This window comes from Cupressus sempervirens, chromosome 6 (assembly GCF_028749045.1).
Source record: "Cupressus sempervirens isolate cs-2001-9-10 chromosome 6, ASM2874904v1, whole genome shotgun sequence".
In the NCBI taxonomy this organism is placed as follows: Eukaryota; Viridiplantae; Streptophyta; class Pinopsida; order Cupressales; family Cupressaceae; genus Cupressus; species Cupressus sempervirens.
This window is the reverse complement of record NC_143123.1, coordinates 377632381-377654274: the sequence shown is the minus strand read 5'-3', so window position 1 is coordinate 377654274 and position 21894 is coordinate 377632381. Positions and strand designations below refer to the sequence as shown.

At 35.2% G+C, this 21894-nt stretch overlaps 1 protein-coding gene across 1 annotated transcript in view; it reads right to left on the bottom strand.

Annotated features, from left to right (window-relative positions):
• Positions 1–5612: 5612 nt before the first annotated feature.
• LOC149552636 (uncharacterized) overlaps positions 5613–21894 on the bottom strand; it is a 146263-nt gene continuing 129981 nt past the window's right edge. Inside the window, exon 10 of the mRNA XM_089790220.1 lies at positions 5613–5836. Within this exon, the coding sequence (XP_089646346.1) occupies positions 5613–5836 (224 nt within the window). The remainder of the gene's footprint in view (positions 5837–21894) is intronic.

Here is a 21894-nt window from a genome sequence, read left to right as displayed (position 1 = left end):
TTATTGGTAAGGTGAAGTTGTCTTTCAAACTAGCTTGATTAAGATTTTTGAAATCAACACAAATCCTTATTTCTCCATTTTTCTTTCTGATTGGTACTATGTTCGCCACCCATGTGGAATGGTGGATTGGAAAAATAATTTGAGCTTTAAGCATCTTATCTATTTCCCTAAATATGGCATCAGAAACCTTGGGATTATATGTTCTCAATTTTTTCCTAAAAGGAGAAGTTCCTGGTTTAAGAGTAATATGGTGTTTGTATTTACCATTTCTAAAAGTTTTCAAATCATCATAAGACCAAGAAAAAATGTCTATATTTTCTGATAGGAGCTTTATGAATCTAGCTTTCTCACCTTCATCACAATAAGTTCCCAGATTAATGATTTTGGGGTTATGCTTATCACCTAGATTCACTTTTTCATAATCAACATTTGGATCTTATCTAGGTGTTAAATCCTGAGCTAGGAAGGTATCTTTCCTATCAAAAAGCTTTTCAAGCTCAACTAAGCCTTTATGTATAATATTCCCTTTTAATTGCACCATATCACCTTCTTCATGTGGATCAGGACAAAACTCTCTACATCCTACATCTGAACCTTCAAAGTAATTCATAGAAAAATTTTCAATACTTTGCAAAAAGGCATTAATATGAACATCATCTTTGAATACGTGCCAATTTCTATTATTATTAGGAACACTTGGCCTGTGGATAATCTCCATTGAATACTTCTGGTCTATGAAATCAGGATGAGGAATTAACAAGGAAGCTGAAACTGCTAAGGAGCCTTCTTTGTCATTTAGCTCTTGAGGAATGGCTTCAATTCCAAAGGCATCAAAACCTTCAATTTTGTCCCACATGCGGTTCTTGTAATGTTTCAATCTCTGATTTTTTACTGTAAACATACCTTTCACTTGTTTTACAATTAGCTCTACATCTCCTCTGGCTTTCAATAGCTTGATGTTCTTCCTTTTGGCCTCTTCAATGCCAAGGAGTAGGGCTTCATAATCAGCTGTGTTATTAGTATTTTCAAAGGCAAGCTTATAAGAAAAAGAAAATTTCTGATTATCAGGTGATATGAGGACTATATCAGCTCTAGATCCATTCAAATAATAGCTTCCATCAAACTTGAGAGTCCACAACAAATCTTCACCCAATGGCTTCTCACCTATTTTCTCATCTTCAGACAGAATTAAATAGTTAGCAAAATCTGTCTCCTGATAAAGGATTTGAGATTTGGGGTCATCAGATGGGAACACTATATATTTAGATTTAGTTTCAAGTAATAGGGTCACTTTCTCTTTCCCAATAGGCACCACAACTTGAGACCAATCCATCTTAACTTCCCCTTCTAGGTCTCGACAGAAAGTTTGACTAAGAAGCATGCCATAACTTATGGGGATATCCGCTACTAGGATGGTGAGTTTAACCCTTTTCTCTGGGTAAGCAGCTAATGCCACTTGGGCATCTTTAATTTGACCCACCAATGGTACCTATTTGGAATCCATGGAATAACATTTGCCAAATGTTTTGGTTAAAGGCAGATCTAAAGCTTTTGCTACTGCTACTAGCATTATATTATCAAAAGCCCTTGAATCTATGATGTAGTTACTCAATTTAAACCCATGAAGAAAGAGGGAAACATAAAATGGATCAGGCTTGCAGTTATAAGAAGGTTTAGGACTAATGGGGTTTGGTTGAATTACCTCCTCCTAATCATGAGACTTTTGTGCTTCTAGTTTCTTTCTTTTGGAGAGATCTTTTTTGTGCTCAACAACTACTTCACTACCTTGTGAGACCTTGACTTCGTTTATTTTCTTAGCTGCTCTATCAGAGGATGACTAGTTAACATATTCAATCAGCCTATCAAGTTCACTGGGATTCATTCTTAAATATTCCATAGGAGAAATTTGTATCTTGGATGTCTTACAAAACTCCACGATGTCAAATGAGGAATCGGGATTAGATACCCTTTTTAGGATTTGAGGAGTAGTTGTAAAGATAGGCGATGACTTATTCTCATTACCCCCTTTTACTTTTTCTCTTTAGCCTGAGTTGGAATTGAAATACCTTTGTCATGAATATTAGCTGCTGCAGTTCGTTGCCCTCGAGTTAAAACCAAACATGAAGCTTCTTCTAAGGTTAATAGGATATCATCACCTCTGTCAGAATTAGATTCATACTCAAGGTAATAATTTACGGAGTCACCAGGTTCCTTAGAAGATTCTTCTTCTATTATCACATTAGTGGAAGCCACCCTTTCTGCTTCTAGTTGCTGATATCTGATATTTTCAGGGCAAGAAGTTCCCTCATGGTCATTTGTAAGATGGAAGACACACATGTTGTTTTTTTCAGGTGGAGCATCAATCTGTAATCTTTGTTGACTTGAGGGTAATGCCAATTGTTTCCCCTAATAACTACTTTGGCCTGACTTTTCTGAGGAAGGTGGTTGAGTTTTAGAACCTTGCATTTCTTTCTTCCATTTTCCTGCAGCTAAAAGATCATCTTCTAGTTCAACAACTAATCTTTGAGCTACCTCAACATCTGCTACTTTTTTTCTCCTCAAATGAAAACTAATGTCCAAAGGCATCGCATTAACAAAGAATCCTTTACGGTTTTCATCATTGGGTCTCTTGGTAGCAGGAATCTTATGAATTATCTTATTGAATTTTGCTACAAAATCCCTCATGGGTTCGTGTACCTCCTTTTTCAATTGAGTCAGTTGAAGTAGCAAGGTATGTTCATCTTCAGAGGATTTGAATCTATCCTCGAAAGCAGTACACATATGATTCCAATCGGTAATAGATCCTTGAGGTAGATGATGAAACTAGTCTGCCGCATCATCAATTAGAGTCTGCACAAATAATCTCACAGCTACATCTTCATGAGCCACAGCAAGGATAGAACATGAGGTATTAAAGGCATTAAGGTGCTCATCGGTTGATTTCTTTCCATCACCATAGAATTTAGGCAATACATCTTTCGTACCTTTAGGAAGTGGGTGTAGGTTACCTCCAAGAGCTAAGGGGCCCACTTGCGTGCCCCAAGGATTAGTAGCCATAGTAGGGAAAATGAGGTGCAAAGGCTAGATGTTTAAATGAGAAGGTATTAATGTCCCAAGTAGAATTAATGCTTGAAGGTTTACGGCTATAGGAGTAGGTTTGCTAGGAGAAGTTGGCCTACTTTTACTCTTGATGGACTTCTTTCGCTTCTGAGAGAGATCAAGGGCAAAATTGAGACATTTTACAAACTCATAAGATTCATCAATGAATCCCTTCCTTTCTTCGCTTTGAGTATACCTTTTGCTAGCCAGCTTATTGCTATATAGGTTAATATGTAATACTTAGAATGCTCTTGGAACTAGTCTATCCACTATTGCTTCCTCGTTAGCAATAGGTACACCCCTAATGAGTTCGGCTCTTTCTTCATCTCTTTCAAGCACTTGATTAACTTGTGTAAATTTCTCTACACTTGTTCTGAGTTTCCAAGCTAGTGCACTTAAGTTAGAAATGATATCTTCTTGTGTGCTATCGAACCCTAAGCCTGGTTGAAGTACTAGGAAAAATTCATGATGCGGTAACACCATTTTATCGGTCCCGAGTAGAGTCACCAAAAATTGTTAGTGAACAATTTTTCCCATGGATGATCATGTATCAAAACTAGGAAAAGAATGTAAACTAAAAAATGAATTCCTACTTGAATAATTTAGGAATTCTTTGCTTAAAATTTCTTCAAATGAGAGAGGTGCAGCTACCTTTATTGCATTGAAAGTTTTAACTAGATAAACTCAACAGAATAACTCTCTAAGAATGTAATCTGTTGGAGATGTTGGAAAAACTTATTTTATCTCATCAATATGAAACAAAACTTAATGTAGAAGAAACACTCAACTTTAATTATCAAAATGATCCACATAGCTGAATAATTAAATTATCGAGCAGGCAAATTTCATGAACTCATTTCCCACAGAATTTCCAAATTCAAAATTCACATTTTGAAAATCAATAATAGATGCGGCTCAAAGTTTAAATAGTATCTATAGAAATACTAAAATAAAGTAGACAACAGTACCCACTTACAAAGCTTTCAACCCAAAATCAAACTATAGAGTTTCAAGTATCTGTTGAAGTTCTGAAATGTTACTTATAAACTGGAAATAAAATTGTAAACAAAAGTAGTTCTGTCTACCAGCCTACTAGAGAAATTTGAACCCCTCAAACAATACTAATTATTACATTTATAGGCATGGGGCTAGACTTGAGCCAAAAATTACCCTGCCAGGAGTTAATTGTCTTTCGGAATACCTAATAACTAAAAATGCAAGAAAACCAAATGGTAAAGAAACTACAGCTAAGCAGTTCTTGATCAGTTTGGACTGTCGCCACCAACCACTCCTCTTGTCAGCTTCCACATTTCATAGATAGTTGAAAAGGCAGAAATAATGGATTGATGTGGAAGACCAATGTAGGCGAGCCTTTGTTTCCAAATTTCCTTCATCTTTTTCAATTCAACAACCTTTTCTTCGTGCATCTCCAAGTGCTTTAGGTTGATAATTAACATAGCTTCAGTGTGAGCCACATTGGAGAAATCTTTCTTGACTGATGTCCTTTTATCTTGCCATTCCTGAAATTTCTTTTGGACTTCTTTGATTATCTCATTTGATTGGGTAACGGAGTCATCTTCTCTTTCCATGAATTGTTTTACAAACCACTTAAGTTCATTCTGAATAATCTGATGTATAACCTTAAGTTCTTGCAATGCTTCTTTGATTTTAGATACCCCTTGTGTTAGTGCTTCATTTTGCCATTCGATGCAATCTTTTATGACATACAAAATTTTATCATCAAGACCCGCTATAGGACATTCAGCTTGAAATTTATGCAACTCGAATTCTTGCACATCCTCTAGCAATATTACCACTTTTGCCCAGTTATTCTTCTCTTTTTCATATCCATCGTTACTCGCCTCCACCTTTTTAGTAATATTTGATATCTCCTTTGAGGCATGATTTAAATGTCCAATGTGTTTTATAGTATTGAGCAAACCATCTTGTACCCATTCACCTACTACTTTGGCTACTGCTTTGCACTTGCGTAAGTTCTCCAGCGATTGCTGGTTGGTTACAGAGGATACGTCAACAATGGCTGACATCTCACAGATTGGCTTGGCTTTAGGATGCAAGATAGTGTTAATATACTGTGCCATGTTCTTAATTGGTTCCTTCATCTCTTGCTTATCTTGCCCATCTTTCCACACCCTTTCTGCGATCTTCTTGTTGGATACGAAGAATTTCATATCTGTCTTGCGATTTTCCTTTCCAAGGTCGACCTTGGTTATCTGATAATCCTGAGGAGCTATGGAGTCTTGAGCGCTTCCATCACGTGGTGTGGCTATTTCAGCCGCCCAATGCCCTGAAGTTTTTTTAAAGTTGATCCTTGACTCTGTTCTTGCTTTTTTCACTTTAGGCGTCTTACCAAGGCACTTGCTAACTAGGTCATCAATTGGCATGGATATGGGAACAATGCTTCTTTTATTTTCCATTGATGTCTCCAGCCATTTGGGAGTTCCCTATTCTTTTTCTGTAGTGGAGGAAATATTGACTATAGTGAGGTTACCCTATTGATTGTCGACGGTCGCTGACAAGCTCTGAGGCTCTGGTACATTGTCTGCCATGGGTGGGTCTTCTATTGCCTCAAGGTCCACAGTTATAGTGCTCTTACTTTTAGTGATCAGTGCCTTCTTCGTACTCGAGAAAGTTATCCTTTTACTCTTTGAAGTCTCCTCTTGAACCTGAAGTTGAAGTGTTTCCAGAACTGCTTCAACTTCGACCTCAAGTGGACCTGCAACAAATTCAGGGACACTTTGATTAGTTTTCTTTTTAGCAACTCCTTTATCTCTACTCCTTAAAGATTTCTAAGAAAAGCTTGGAGTAACTGCCGCCCTTGATTTTATCCATTTGGCAGTTCTGGCTATCACATCCTTGGTACGGGCATACACATCATTCTCTTCTCTTTTCTCCTAGTCAATTTTTGGAATAGGCATGCATTCAATTTGATCTATGTAAAATTGATCAACTATTTCCTCAGAGTCATCATCCTTCAACCCATAGGTATCCAGCTCCACGTTGAACATGATGACCTGCTTAGTAGTTAAACGTGACCAAAGCCTCTTCCTCACCTCAAATTCATTGTGGTAATTTGCCCAGAAATCCTCTAGCTATGGGGAGTGGAACAGAGAAAATGCATTTTTGACATTGTTTCTGGTAAAGCCGGTATAATCAAAATCTAGCCAAGAGATGAAAGGTTTAAGACACAAGTGGGTCAATGACTTGGCTGATAATAGAGCTTCTTTCACACTAGGGCATCTTTAATGTCCAATTTCAATCGAAAATAATACTGAAGAGGATTTTTTAGAAATTTGAAAGGACTCAAGAAGAGAGGCAAACTGTTTACACATTTCTGATAACACCATAGAGTTTGAACAGTAGCATGGTAGTTTCAAGGGTTCACCAGGAAAACTACCTACTCTAATATAGGTAAATCTAGGAAACTGAATAAAATAGCAACCATAAATTTGAATAGCTTTTTTGGCTTCCTCTGACATCCTATCATTCTCTCAACCTTGTAGTTCAAAAGCCAATTTCCCTAAAAAGACATCATTGATTTTCTTAAATTCTTTACATACTGTGTCTTCTTGGAGATCATTGTAATACTGATAGATAGGCATGTCATCTATCCAAGGTGAATGTGGGAGAAAGTCCCAATATTTGGACGCCGCTAGGATGTAGATCAGGTAAGAAGACAAGAAGAACGGACCATAGTTGGTCACATTAATTAGGCCCTTGTGCAAGTTCTCAGCTATGAGGTCTGACCAATCAATGAACTTGACTCTCTCCACTATCTTCTGTATAAAGAAATACATCCAGGATTCCTAGTGAAAAGCATGTTGGTTTCCTTTAATTCTATTCAACAGGAGGACAATATGTGCAATCTCTTTGATGAAATGCTCGATAGTCAGTGGTTTGGGTAATCTAGTACCCCCCTCAGCGGGCTTCAAGAGCCAGGACTAAGCAATCTTGGTGTCATAGCTAGTTTTATTCGCTGCATACAGGTGCTCAGCCTCCTTGAATGTCCACGGCTCATAAGATTCTTTATGAGGGATTCTGAGGGTGGAATTTACACTAGTTCTGTTGATTTTGACAACTAATTCCCTTGAGGCTTTCTTAACACACCCTGAAATAAGGTCGAAATGATTTGCACACTCAAGGATACATTCAAGGTATTGGATAGCAGCGAGAAAGGTGGCGGCTTCTAAAAAACCACTATCAACTAGCCTCTGGTATATGGGACTTAACAAAGAAGTTTTGGCTCTTTCGACGACTTCAAGAAAAATTTTATTAATCAAAAATGTATCATGAATTTCAGGCAAGGAACTGAGTAATGGAGGCTTCTCCAATTTGGGCATTTTTGGCCGAAAAAGCTTCATGATTATTATGACAGCAAATCTACAGAACCAGGTTTTAAAATACTTTCAAAACAAAACAAAGCACAACCAAAATGCAAAGGGGAAACGGAGATGCACTTACAGTTTGACAAGGACACAGCCCTAAATTTTCCTCTCTTACCCAAAAGCACCGAGATTTTCCTTGGAGAAAATGAGATGAGTGGGAAAGGGTAATTACATGCATTTAAAGAATGACATGGACATAAGATCGCAGGACGGATTTAGCAAGTAAAAATCATGATTGCTCATTCGTGTGACATTCATCAAAAAAGGTGTCGCGGGTGTTCTTCCTTTAAATACCTTGTCAAATCCGCATGCACCTTCCCATAACAAGTAATCATTAAATGAAACCATTAATACTCCATAAGTATTGCTTAGAGTGAATACATGTTGCTTTAGATTTCTTTGCATATGACTTCAGGTGCTTTGGGAAAACATTATGCTGGGACCCACCTTGGAATGGCTCAGCAATCTTTAATCTGCATACAAAAATTGTTAGTGGACAAAATCAACACTAAAATTGAAGTTGAAGTTTTGAGTGATCAGTTTCAACATCAACTTGGACTTCAAGCTTACAAAGGTCGACTCGATAAACCTAGTGTGCTTATCACATGGCAGACCAACAAGAATTTTAACCTGAAGTTGAAGTAAATTACGACTTCAAGTTCAACTTCAAAGGGATGAATTGGGACCAAATTTTGATAGGTGACGACCAAAATTACAAGCTCTAACAAATATTAACCAAGAGGAAGGAAAAATTAATAAGGGAAGAATGTACTAGACCAAGGACTACATGAAACTCCACTTCACCCAGACATCTGCCTCAAGATTTTTCAAGTAAGTTCCATGCACCTCTCTATATATAAATGTATAATCTTTCTCTCTCACTTGTAGACATTAACAAGATGTAAGTATGATGTTGAAAGATTAATGTTAGGAAAACTAAATTATGAAATAATATGTGTTGTTGTATATTGTTTATCTTTGTGAACTGTATGTGTATTTGTGCTATGTGTTATGTCCATGTTGAAATACAAATGTTGTCAAGGTCCGAGGCAATATGAATGTTGGGATGTTATAATTTTATGAATTTATTTCCCAAGTAGGGATGGACTTAGATAGGTTCCCAACCTAGGATGTAATCCAAAAGTGGTAATGGACACCTCTTATGTTCAAAATCAATATGGGACCCCATTTCTTGACATTAAATTATATAATTTTGTATTCTCTAGAACGAATGTACATGAATACCTTATATATGTGTAGCTTTTTCCATTCATTATTTTCCAACCACTTTGTAAAAATCTGAAACTTTAGGTTACAAAAGTGTAACTATAGTCCATAGATGTATTATACTTAATGGATGCACAGATTTGGTGAACTTACCAAATATGCAGTTCTACAAACCAAATGCATAGATATATTAGCTAAGTGCACATGACTAAGGAATAAAATCATAGCTATATTAAAAAAATATGGGAGAATAAGAAATGGATGCAAAATTATAGGCAGACTTTGCCAATTTGATCTTTAGAGTTAGTTTCCAACATCAGGGTATAACATAAAATGAACATTTAAGTATATGAAATCTTTTTTATAGTTTAAGTTACATTTTATGTTAGATATTAGACAACTTTTGATATAGGTTTTTGCCTCATAGGAGTTAAAATAAAGATTTCAGATTTTTGAGGTTTTTAAGAAATTTTAGACTTGGTTAGATTTCAAGCATCCACAATTCAACTTGTCCTTTTATATTTTATGATCTTGTATATGTGTCTGAGGCATTTTAATTTCTAGAGATGTGTTATTTTTCTTAGAAAATGTTCGATATATGTTTATTGCATTTTATTGCTTATTTATGAATTAGGTTTTAGTGGACTGACTTAGGGGTATGAGACCCTATAAATGTGACCTAAATTAGTGTTCCCTCTCGACTAATTGATTTAGATTTCAAACTCAATTTTTTTGATCACCAAAGGCTTATGGATTTTGTGACTTGTTGGAAGAAAAATTTTCTTACATTATTGTGATTTTTCAATAACTTTTTTATGTGAATATGCTTTGTGTTATGGGCTAAGGTTTGGGGACTAAAGATATGGGACCCTAGGTTATTTTTCTCTAAAACTCTATACTGTTGGATTATTTTGATGATAAAGGTAGAGATCTTAGGTGATTGGATCACCATAGGTGATGGGGCCCAAAAGTGGCTGATAGGGGATCCTATGTCAGTAGATAGCAAGTGATAAAATAATTATAGAAAACCTATGGGTTAGGTTTGGATTTTCAAACTAAACAAGATAAACATGGATGTATTATTGGAGTACTTAGATTAGGGGTTCTCTAGACATATTAGTGATCCCTATCTCAAGGGGTTGATCCCAACAGTACTAGGTTGTACCTATATGGTTGGAGTACTTGAGGAGAAGATGTTTTGTGTTGTAGAATTGTATTTAGCATAGTGGGTTGATCCAAACACTATAGGAAGGTATGATGACACTCACCTAGATGCAGTTGAACCCCTCATTCTAATTTCACCTCTTACTATCCATTTACATTGCAAAATCATTTTAGGTATTATGCTTTTGTTTGGCCTTATACTGTTATTTTGTGGTATGAGCCTTAGTTTTCCCTAGGACCTATATGATCATGGTCTTATCTCCTAGGTTGGGGAAGTGGATCATTTATGGCTCTACATGGTTGGATGGTAAAATATTTTGAGGTATTGTTCAAGTGTTCATGGATGGCTTTATATGGATCCTTTTTGAGTAGCGGTTGAAGATTATATCTTGAAGTCTACATGCTACATTTTCTTGGAAGAAATCTATGTAATATTATAATGTAAAATCTTGAAAGAAGAACAAGCTCATGTATCATGAATTGAAAAGCTATGTAAAAGGGTAAAGGGTATCTCTAGGAGAAATGAAGAGATATGTGTATATATTGTATTATTTCAAAAGATGAATGAAGTATTGATGATGCCATGACATTGTATGTTTCCTTGTATTTAGAGAATGATAACGATAATATGTATGATGAATAAAAGAACCATTTACTCTTCATAGTGTTATCAAATGAACAATCTAAATAATTAGTGAATAGAAGATGATTTAGTTTACTTATATTGTTGATGGTTTAAATCTATTTCATGTGTCTTCATTGTATGTTAAGTAGATGCATTTTATTATAAAGATTAGGAAACTAGCTTCTTATTTGAAAATGGTGAGAGTAATTTAATTTTGTATAATTAAAGTTATTTAAGGGTGACATTAGGGGAACCTCTTAGGACTCTTACATTTAAGATATGGAAAGCTAGTAAGTGAAAGAAATTGAAAAAAAATTATTTGTCAAACTTAGTAACATTTAGACTTATCGTTTTAGGTTACCTTGCGAGGCATTACATGGCCCATCATAGTCATAGCCTCATACAACTTTTAAAATGACCAATATAATTATCACTATCCTGAGAGAAAGAGCTATCTAGAAAATGCAAGGGGAGATTAGGGAGACAAACCTACACTAGGTGCACACCAAACAATTCAGTAAGAGGGTTAAAGGAGGTTATCCATGGTTTAGCTAAGAGATTTTGAATGTAGTAGTAAAAAAACCCTTAGCATGGGGAAAATCTTGATGTTACTTAAGATTAAAGGTATCCATGGACCAAACACCTAATGATGTATATCAACAAGAGAAGGCCAGAAGCCAATGAATCTAAAAATCAATTCTCAACACTAGTAAAATCCACATTATCCACTACTTCTAGACCACACACTACCATTGAGATACCTTGACATATGTAATCATTCAATATTTTTCTTTTTAAGGGATACTAGTTGAAAACTTTGCAACACAAGAAAATTTGTACCTATCAACGAGAGGCTCTGGGAGCACCACAATACTAGGCCTATGTGAAGTGTTCCCAATATGCACAAATCTACTAGAGAGCTTGCCGCCATTAAGAGTAAGAATTTCCAAATCATTACTTTCCCTTCCAAAACATGAGTAGGTGTAGAGGGTGATAAAAAATGTAGTGCCTACCCCTAATTTTATTTTTGTTATATTTTTGAATTCTTTTATGCCAGTTTTCATGGTTACATGATTTGATTTAGTGGTACTTGTTTACCTAATTTGGTTGATACTATTTAAATGTTTCTATTATATATTTTATGAGCTACTTTATACTTGGATATTTGATGTGTTCATGGTTATTCTTTTGATGATGATGTTTTGCATACTTCATATAGTGATTTTAGTTGCTTTCATGGTGACAATTATATGGATGATTTATATACGGTTTTATGGTTACCTACCCCATACTTGCATGTGTATGGCGTACATGTATGTTTTACGTTATGTTTGACGTATCTAATGTGGTTGAGGGAGGGATTCATAGTCACCTGCTAGTTAGGATCTACATAATGTACCATTCCCCATCATTGTCGATTTAGTTTAGATATATATTCATATGTACATGTTTTTCTTTTATGTAGATTGTAGGTACTAGACATCGACTTCCTTGAATTTCTAGGATGAGAATTCCCTATTGTAGTATCTTAATAGTCAAAGAGGGGAGATAGTTCTCAAGTCCAAATCCTAAATCTGAGTCAATTTTCCTACGATAAAGGAAAAGTATCTAATTTATTTACCTTTTTGAATTCATCAAAGTGACATGAATTCAAGATTTTTAACCTTTGAGTTTGATTCATACTTTGTCTTTTAGATGAGTTTCCATTTTTAGCTATGGGTCTACTATGATTTTTGAATACAATTAACTCAACCAAAGAGATTATTAAATGATTTAATTAAACAAAAAATTTATAAAGAAAAATTTATTTTATTATATTTAGATAATAAATAAAGTAATCAAATAGAAGAAATAAATTTAAAGATTTAATTAAAAGACTAAATTTGGTGCCATTATATTTATTTAGTTTAATAATAATAAATTTAGAAGTTGCATTTGAATAATGGAATTGAAATATTATTATTAGTTAAATTAATAAATATGTTTTCTAGAAAGGTCTTTCTTTTAAAAAAATCGTAGTGTGTATAATTTAAATAAAGCTTATTCTAATTAAAGGGAAAAAACATGCACAAGGGGATTAATAAATTTAAATAATAAAATTTTATTTCCAGGAGAGGCCTTTGCCTGTTAAAAAATAGGAAACCCTAAGTAGATTTAAACTTTTTATTAAGAGATTTGAGCTCATTTCTACACATGGGTTTTGAAGAGAAAAATTTGGAATTGAAGCAAAAAAATTGTTGAAAGTTTCAGAGGGTTTGGTTGTGCATGCATTCACATGTTGTCTTAGATTTTAGCTATTATTTTAAGGTAGAGTTTGAAAACCCATTGTAGAATTTTATTGAAAGATTTGTCTACTTAGTGTCTTCCTCAGTGCTTGCATAATAGTTATTAATTTATAGTATTAATTTTTGAATAAAGAATTATGTTGGAGATTTTGAAAAGGAAAACTCATTAATCAAGAAAATGTGACTGAGGAAAACTATAGAAAAATTTAGAAAATTATTATGACTGTATTTTTTAAAAGCCTTTCTAATATAAGGAACATTCAATTATAGAAAATTGGAAGAAAACAACAAATTGAACAGCTAGGGTTTGAACTTTAAATTTTTCATTTGATTATCATGAATTTTCAAAATAAAGATAAATAGTCTTCTTAAATCTAAAATAATTTAATTGCAAAATTTATTGGAAAAAGAAAAGATTAATTGAGAGGAAAACATGTTGTAACTAAACTTATACATGCAAGTGAAAACAAATATACTAAATATAGAAGACTACGTATATTATGATTGCATGATTTGAGAGATCAAAGGCATGCATAAATAGTAATTGCATGTTTATTTTTATTTTATAAAAATATAATACAATTTTTGGGTTTATTTATATATATTTTAAATTTTTATTAATGATTAATTATTAATTTCAAAAATTTAATTTAAAAAATATATATTAATTAAAAATGTTATTTATTTATTTTGAAAATTAAATAAATCAATACTACTTATTTTCTTATAAGTGGGTTTAATATTATTTCTTTTTAAAAACTCTGAGTGTGTTATAACTTGTTATATATTTATTAATGCAAGTGGAGTTATAAGTTAATAAATATATATTTGTGGTGTAGCTATATTTTAAGAAGAGTTATAGTTGAGTTAACTATATAATCATCTAGTTATAAATATTTAAATATTATGAGAGAAATTGTAAATAGTTTTATTATTATTATAAGTTTGAGTTATCTTGAGTTGCATTATGAATTAGAGGAAAAGTAAATAGTAATATTAGACTTAAATAGAAGTCAAATTAATATTTTAGAAATGAAATTGATATCAAGATTTACTTTAATAATATACATTTATGTTATTAATTAAATCATTCCTGATTTAAGATTAATTAAATTAATAACATGATAATATTGCATAATTGATAACCTTTATCCAACTATGAAACGATTATGAAATGAAAACTTGAATTTGACGCATATCATTTTTTATAAAATTATATTTTAGAAAAAAAAAGACTGAATAACTATAGTTGTTTCAAATGTATGTCAAAATATCATGTTTTATCTTGTGATGTTTTTTTGAGGGGAAACCTAGTAGTTCAACCAAATAATATTGTTTATTAGAGGCTTGGGAAGTGATGGTCATTTTATGATTCTACTATGTGATGTTATTTTCTAATGATTATTTTATTCCCAAACAATGTGCTATATTAGCGTGTTTCTGTGATGAGATCAAGTTCTTTCTTGTAAGCTCATGTATTGTGATTTTCTTGGTGTTATCTATTAGATTTTCAATCAATTATCTATTTGGTGCTTTCTAGTTACTTGTATAGGATTGAGGTAAATTTTCTATTTTTCTTGGTGTGACCTGCGAGGTTTCGATCAGTTATCTATTGGTGCTTTCCAGTTGCTTATATATGACTAAGGTGAATATTGTGATTTTATGAGATATACTTTTTATGAGCTTAGGGGGGTAGGTTATCTATGTGTATGCTAGGAAGTGACTTGCAATGGAGGTTGGAACCCTAACGAGGTTGCCTGGGTAACCCATTGTAAGTTTCATTAATAAGTGATATCATTTTATTAATAGGGTTAAAATGAATGAACAATAATTAGTGTCTTACCTCACCCATGTCATCATTGCTAGTACACACTAGGATGAGAGTAGAGAGGATGTTTGGTTGTGCCCTTGCCTCATTAGTATGACTTGTCTATAAGAAAAGATATTGATTTTAACATAGAGTCACTAGGGAGTTTGATGGGGACACAACCCAAGCACAAAATGGACACAACAGGAAAGGAAAAATTTTATTGACTGTAAAAATATGCTAGTACACTTAGTATAGAGAAACAGACTCCAAAACAGGCCCTATGGGCTTACAATAGCATAAAACTAGAGATAAATTCTTCTCCCAGTACCTTCTCTCAAACTCCACTCTGAACTGCCTTTTACAATGCAAGAAATGTTCTTAAATAGACCCCAGAGGGTTAAGGATTAGGAATACATTCTAGAAAGTGCTAGTTGGCATCCACCGACAAAATAGAAGGCTCTAGAAGTTGCATTAGAAGTCGACACAAAATTAGAAGAATCCAGAAATGGTAACCGAACTTTTGGGAGGCATAACTTTTGAACCGTAGCTCTGATTGATGAACGATTTACATTTCTGGAAAGCTCTCAAAGCGCTCTATAGCCCTATGGACACATTTTTCTCATCCCCCATTTTTTGGCCCTATTCGAGGTCATTTATGGATTTTTTTCTTGGATTGCCGAGGACACAAAGGGGTAATGACTCAGTATTTGTGGTGGTTGATAGGTTCTCTAAAATGGCACATTTCATTCCATGCCACAAAACTCATGATGCTATCCATATTACAAACTTGTTTTTCAGAGAGGTGGTAAGACTACATGGTCTCCTAAGGAGTATAGTTTCTGGCAGAGATACTAAATTTGTGAGGTATTTCTGGAGAACATTATGGAAGAAGTTGAGAACAAACTTGAAATTTAGTTCTACACATCACCCACAGACTAATGGCCAAATAGAATTTTGGGCAATTTACTAAGATGTTTAGTTGGGGATAAGCCCAAGGGGTGGGATTTGATTCTACCACAAGCAGAGTTTTCTTACAATAGCTCTGTAAATAGGAGTACTAGTAGATCACCATTCCAAAATGTATATGGAAGTAGCCCAAGGATTGCACCAAAATTGAGGAAGATAGAGCAAGGGGAGAGGACAAGTTCTGAAGCTGAAGAATTTGCTAAACATATCAAGCGTCTACATGAGGAGGTCCAGGCACACATTGCCAAGATGAATCAACAATATAAAGCTAAGGCTGATCAAAGGAGAAGACATAAGGAATTCCAAGTAGGGGATCTAGTCATGGTACACTTACGAAAAGAAATATTTCCAACCAGTACTTACAACAAGCTAAAAATGAAGAAATTTGGCCCTTGCAAAATTCTGAAGAAACATGACTCAGGAAATGCATGTGAGGTGGAGTTGCCGGATGGTATTCACATTTCTCATATTTTCAACATTGCAAACTTAACAGAGTATCATGATGATGGTGTAGATGAGGAGCTAATGTTAGAGCCATGTCCAATTCTTGCTTCTAAAAAGGAGGAGATAGAGGAGATTATGGATAGTCGTGTGGGTAGGAGTACCAAAAATAGGCAGTATGAAGAGTATTTGGTCAAGTGGAAAGGACAGCTGATCATAGACTCAACTTGGATTCTAGCAACTGAGGTTTCCCATTTGGGATTTCCTCTAGCATTCATAAAGTGACAGGGTCACTTTTCAATCTACCCTAGGTGTCTGATGTAGGAGCATCTAGAGGTATAAGGGAACTCCTCTAGGTGCAGTCCTTGGGCTACTTCCATATACAATTTGGAATGGTGATCTACCAGTACTCCTATTTATAGAGTTATTGTAAGCAAACTTTTCTTGTGGTAGAATCAAATCCCACCCCTTGGGCTTATCCCCAACTAAACATCTCAACAAATTGCCTAGACTTTTGTTTACCACTTCTGTTTGGCCATCAATCTGTGAGTGATGTGTGGAATTGAATTTCAAGTCTATTCTCAACTTATTCCATAATGTTCTCCAGAAATACCCCACAAATTTAGTATCTCTGTTAGAAACTATACTCCTTGGGAGACCATGTAGTCTTACCACCTCTCTGAAAAACAAGTCTGCAATATGGACACCATCATGAGTTTTGTGGCATGGAATGAAATGTGCCATTTTGGAAAACCTATTAACCACCACAAATACTGAGTCATTACCCCTTTGTGTCCTCAGCAATCCAAGAACAAAATCCATACTTATGTCCTCCCATGGCTTTGATGGAATAGGCAATGGCTGATATAGTCCAGTATTGTGACTAAATCTCTTGGCCACTTGACAAACCTGGCAATTCTGTACAAACTTCTTCACATCCTGTGACATTTGAGGCCAAAAATAATGTTCTTTGAGAATGGAAATGGTCTTATCTCAACCAAAATGTCCTACCATCCCTCCACTGTGTTTCTATTTAATCAGATTTTCCCTCATAGAACTCCTTGGAATGCACAATTGACTGCCTTTGAACAACATACCATCCTAAATCAAATAGTCTAGCCACTTGGTTCTATCTACAACAACAGGCTCTTTACAAGCTTTCCATGCTTTAGCAAAATCAAGATCCTCAGGGTAAAAATTCTTGAGTTTAGCAAACCCAACTACTTCAACCTGTATTACTGTAAGTAACAACTATCTCCTACTTAATGCATCTACAACCCTGTTAGATTTTCCACTTCTATGCTTCAACACAAATGTATAGCTCTACAAGAACTCTACCCACTTCATATGCCTCTGATTCAATTTACCTTGGCTATTTACATGCTATAATGCCTGATGATCAGTATACAAAACAAATTCCTTTGGCAATAAATAATGCCTCCATTTCTTTAAGGACTGAACTATTGCATAGAAATCTTGATCATAAATAGAATACTTCTTTTTCACATCATTCAATTTTTCACTAAAATATGCAATAGGCTTACCTTCTTGGCTTAATACAGCCCTAATAGCATTGCTACTAGCATCACAATCCACCTAGAACACCTTTCTAAAATCTATAAGTGCCAAAACAGGTTGTTTTGTCACCTTCTTCTTTAGCAATTCAAAACTTCTTGCAGCTGCTATAGTCCATTTGAACTCTTTTCTATCCCGTCTTATTGTGTTAGTTAGGGGTGCACAAATGCCACTGAAATTCTTAATGAACTTCCTGTAAAAACTAACTAGACCATGAAATGATCTTACCTCAGTAGTAGACCTTGGAGTAGGCCATTCCAAGATTGCTTTTACCTTCTCTAGATCCATTTTGAGACCTTTAGGTGATATAACAAACCCCAAATAGACTAACTTCCTTTTTGCAAAGATACACTTCTTCAAATTAATTAATAGTTTCTCTTACCTTAACCTTTCAAGGACACTACGAATATGCAATAAATGTTCTTCCAAAGTCTTTCTAAAAATTAAAATATCATCCAAACAGACAATAACAAATTTTCCCAAGAACTTCTTAAGTACCTCATTCATAAGTCGCATGAAGGTGCTTGGGGCATTCATTAATCCAAAGGGCATGACTAACCACTCATAAAGACCATCCTTGGTCTTGAAGGCAGTTTTTCACTCATCTCCTTCTTGAATCCATATCTGATGATAGCCACTCTTGAGATGTATCTTTGTGAAGTACTGAGCTCCACTCAAATAGTCCATAAGATCATCCATTCTTGGCAAAGGAAACCGATACTTGATGGTTATCCTATTTATAGCTCGAGAGTCTATACACATCCTCCACTCTCCATCCTTCTTTGGTGCCAGTACTATAGGTACTGTACATGGACTCAGACTCTCCCAAATGAAGCCCTTTCTCAATAACTCCTAAACCTGTCTATTTAGCTCCTTAGTTTCAGTAGGAGTCATCCTGTGAGCAACCTTGTTAGGAAAACTAGCTCCTGGAATTAAATCTATCTGATGATTGTTTTGCCTTATCAGTGGCAATCCTTCTGGAACATTATCAGAGATGATATCTCCAAACTCACCTAGTAAATTTGAAACTTCAAGTGGTATTTCACTACTACCTTCTTTATCTTTCCTAGGGATCAAAGCATAACACATACGCTGATGTTTCCTGCTATCTAAAAAATTTCTTCCATCAACAAGAAAAATTCTAGCACTGCTACATACCTTTTCACCTTCCTTTTTCATGGGCTTCAGTTTGTGGCGAACTCCATCCTTTGTTAGAGAGTATGTGTTTGCATGACCATCATGTACTGCATGCCTATCAAACTACCATGGTCTACCCAACAATAGATGGCAAACATCTATTGGAATAACATCACAAAGAACTTCATCATGGTAACTCCCAATTTTGAATTTCACTAAATATTGTTCACTTACTAGAATCTTATGATCATCTTTCACCTTAGCAATTTGATAGAGCTGGGGGTGTTTCTCCCTCTTGAGCTTCAGCTTAGAGACCATCTCTTCTGATACCAAGTTATCAGTGCTACCACCATCAATGATCACATCACAATATTTATCCTCACACTTGCACCTGGTACAGAATAAACTCCTCCTTTGTTCGGGTTCAATCTCACCACTTAGTAGGACCCTTTCATTCACTAAAGTCTCTCTTCTTTCTGCATCCTCTAAATGTGATGATTGTGCATCCTCATCTATATGAGCAACCCTAGCTTGACCCTCAGCTCTCCTATCTGTCCTTCCTTATCATTGAGGGAATTCAAAGGCATGATGACCTTCTTTATTGCAATGGAAATAGGTACCACAGAAGCCTCCTCTTCCTTTTTCAAAACCTCTACCTCTTCCTCTTTGATTTCCAAACTCTTGATCACAGGAGCGGTTAAAACCCTCATTCCTTTGGTTCATTCTAGTACCCACATCTTCATTTTTCTTTTGGGTTTCATTTTGGCCTTCAGATGATCTACCACTACCCCTTCCTCCTTGACTGCACCCACTTTGTCTCCCTTCAAACCTTTTATTCAGCTTCTCTTCAACTCGCAGGGTAAACTGGTATGCCTCTTCAACATTGGCCATTCTTACTAGACTTAATTCCTCCTAGATGCTAGGTCACAACCCACTGATATAATGAGCACCCTTCTCCTTATTTTCTTCTGCATGCCATGCTCTAATCAAAAGTCTATAAAACTCCTCTGTATATTCTTGTACTGATTTTCCTGCTTGCTTTAACCCATGCATCTTCTTAAACAAATCAAGCTCATAGTCAACAAGAATGAACTACTTCTTTAGTTTTTCCACCATGCAATCCCACCTTGTGATCTTATCCTTTCCTCTTCTATTTCTTTCCAGTTGAACCTCTTAACCCTATCTGGGTCCCTGATATCCTCATACTCAAAGTATTCTTCCAGTTCATTAATCCAGTCGATCAACTCATCTAGTTTCAAATTTCTTGAAAATACACCCACATCAATTGTAGGTCTTTTCCCAAACTTAGTAATAGCCCTAAAAAGCCTTTCCTCTACCCAATTTAGAACTTTCCCATCAACTTCCCCTTCCAGTTCAATTTCTTCTTCTTCATTATCATCCTCACTTTCATCACCTGCAGTAACATTTGTTCCTATATGGAGCTCCTCCTGCAACACTTGTACCTACCTTTGGAGGGCTCTAACCTCTTTAGGATTAATAGCTCCAAACCTTCCACCATGCTCTCTTCATGGAGGCATCTTCTTAACTCAAACCCACAACCACACAGTCTTGGTGCAAACTGCCTCATAGTTCGCGCTCTATCTACACACTCAGGAAATCTAGCTCTGATACCACTTGATGGGGACACAACCCAAGCATAGAATGGACACAATAGGAAAGGGAAAATTTTATTGACTGTAAAAATATGCTAGTACACTTAGTATAGAGAAATAGACTCCAAAATAGGCCCTATGGGCTTACAATAGCATAAAACCAGAGATAAATTCTTCTCCCAGTACCTTCTCTCAAACTCCACTCTGAACTACCTTTTACAATACCAGAAATGTTCTTAAATAGACCCCAGAGGGTTAAGGATTAGGAATACATTCTAGAAAGTGCTATTTGGCATCCACCAACCAAATAGAAGGCTCTAGAAGTTGCATTAGAAGTCGGCACAAAATTAGAAGAATCCAAAAACAGTAATCGAACTTCCAAGAGGCATAACTTTTGAACCGTAGCTCCGATTGACAAACTATTTACATTTTCGGAAAGCTCTCGAAGTGCTCTATAGCCCTATGGAGGAGCCTAGCTCATCTCCTATTTATAGCCCTATTAGAGGTCATTTAATGCCCCTAACCTAACTTTGAAGCATTCTTAGGAGGTCTCCAAAAATTGAAAAACTACAATAACTTTCAAACCGTGGGGCCTTTTGACCTGATTCCTTTTTTGGAATGCTCTAAATTAAAATTACAATCATCCAACCAATTTACACCTTCTAGTTCACCAAAATGATGGCTCAATTACATACTCCTATTTTTTTGGCATTTACACATATCCCAAGGTGTTCAAATACTCTATCCTAAAACACTGATAGTGGAACTGTGAGAGTTGGAACCTTTATTTGACCCAAATGGGTATCTAGAAATGAAAACACATGAAATAGAAACTAAGTCTAAGTACATTTTTTTGGTTGACATAGGATTGCCCTTATACCTCTGGATGCTCCTGCATCAGGGTCAGAGTCCAGAGAGATTGCTAGGGTAACCTTAGAGTTGATTCATGTGATGCCACTTGCCTACATGCATATTAGGTTTCCTATGTTTCTTTGTTACCTCTAGGATTAGATGTTACTTGTATACTTGGTACCTTTGAGAAAGATTGCTATTAGGATTCCTTGACCTAGATTCTTGTTATGACTTTTGGATTGTTATCCATTTGGGACTTGGAATTATCTCCTCAATATAGTGGGAGTGGGCTATTTAGGTTCCAAGAGGTTGGGTGGTAGTGTCTCTTATACCATTGAGATCTGATAGCTAGATGATGATGATAGACATGTACTTTGTGTAGTTATTTTATTCTTCTTATCTTGTGATTATGTTCTATGGTCATATTCTAGTATATTGTACTTCAATTATTTGAGATCCTATAGGGTGTTGTATCTTATCATGATGTATAGTCTTTTAGCATTTCATACCATGTGACTTGTATAGAGGATGATTATGCATTTTGGTTATGCGATGTGGCATCTTATGTACTTCTATATTCTTTCATGTGTTTTTGTACGTGTGGTTATTCTATGACATGAACTTTATTTTGTTATCATATTTAATCTTATTAAAACTAATGTGTGTGATTCAATGTTATGGAACCCTTGAGAAA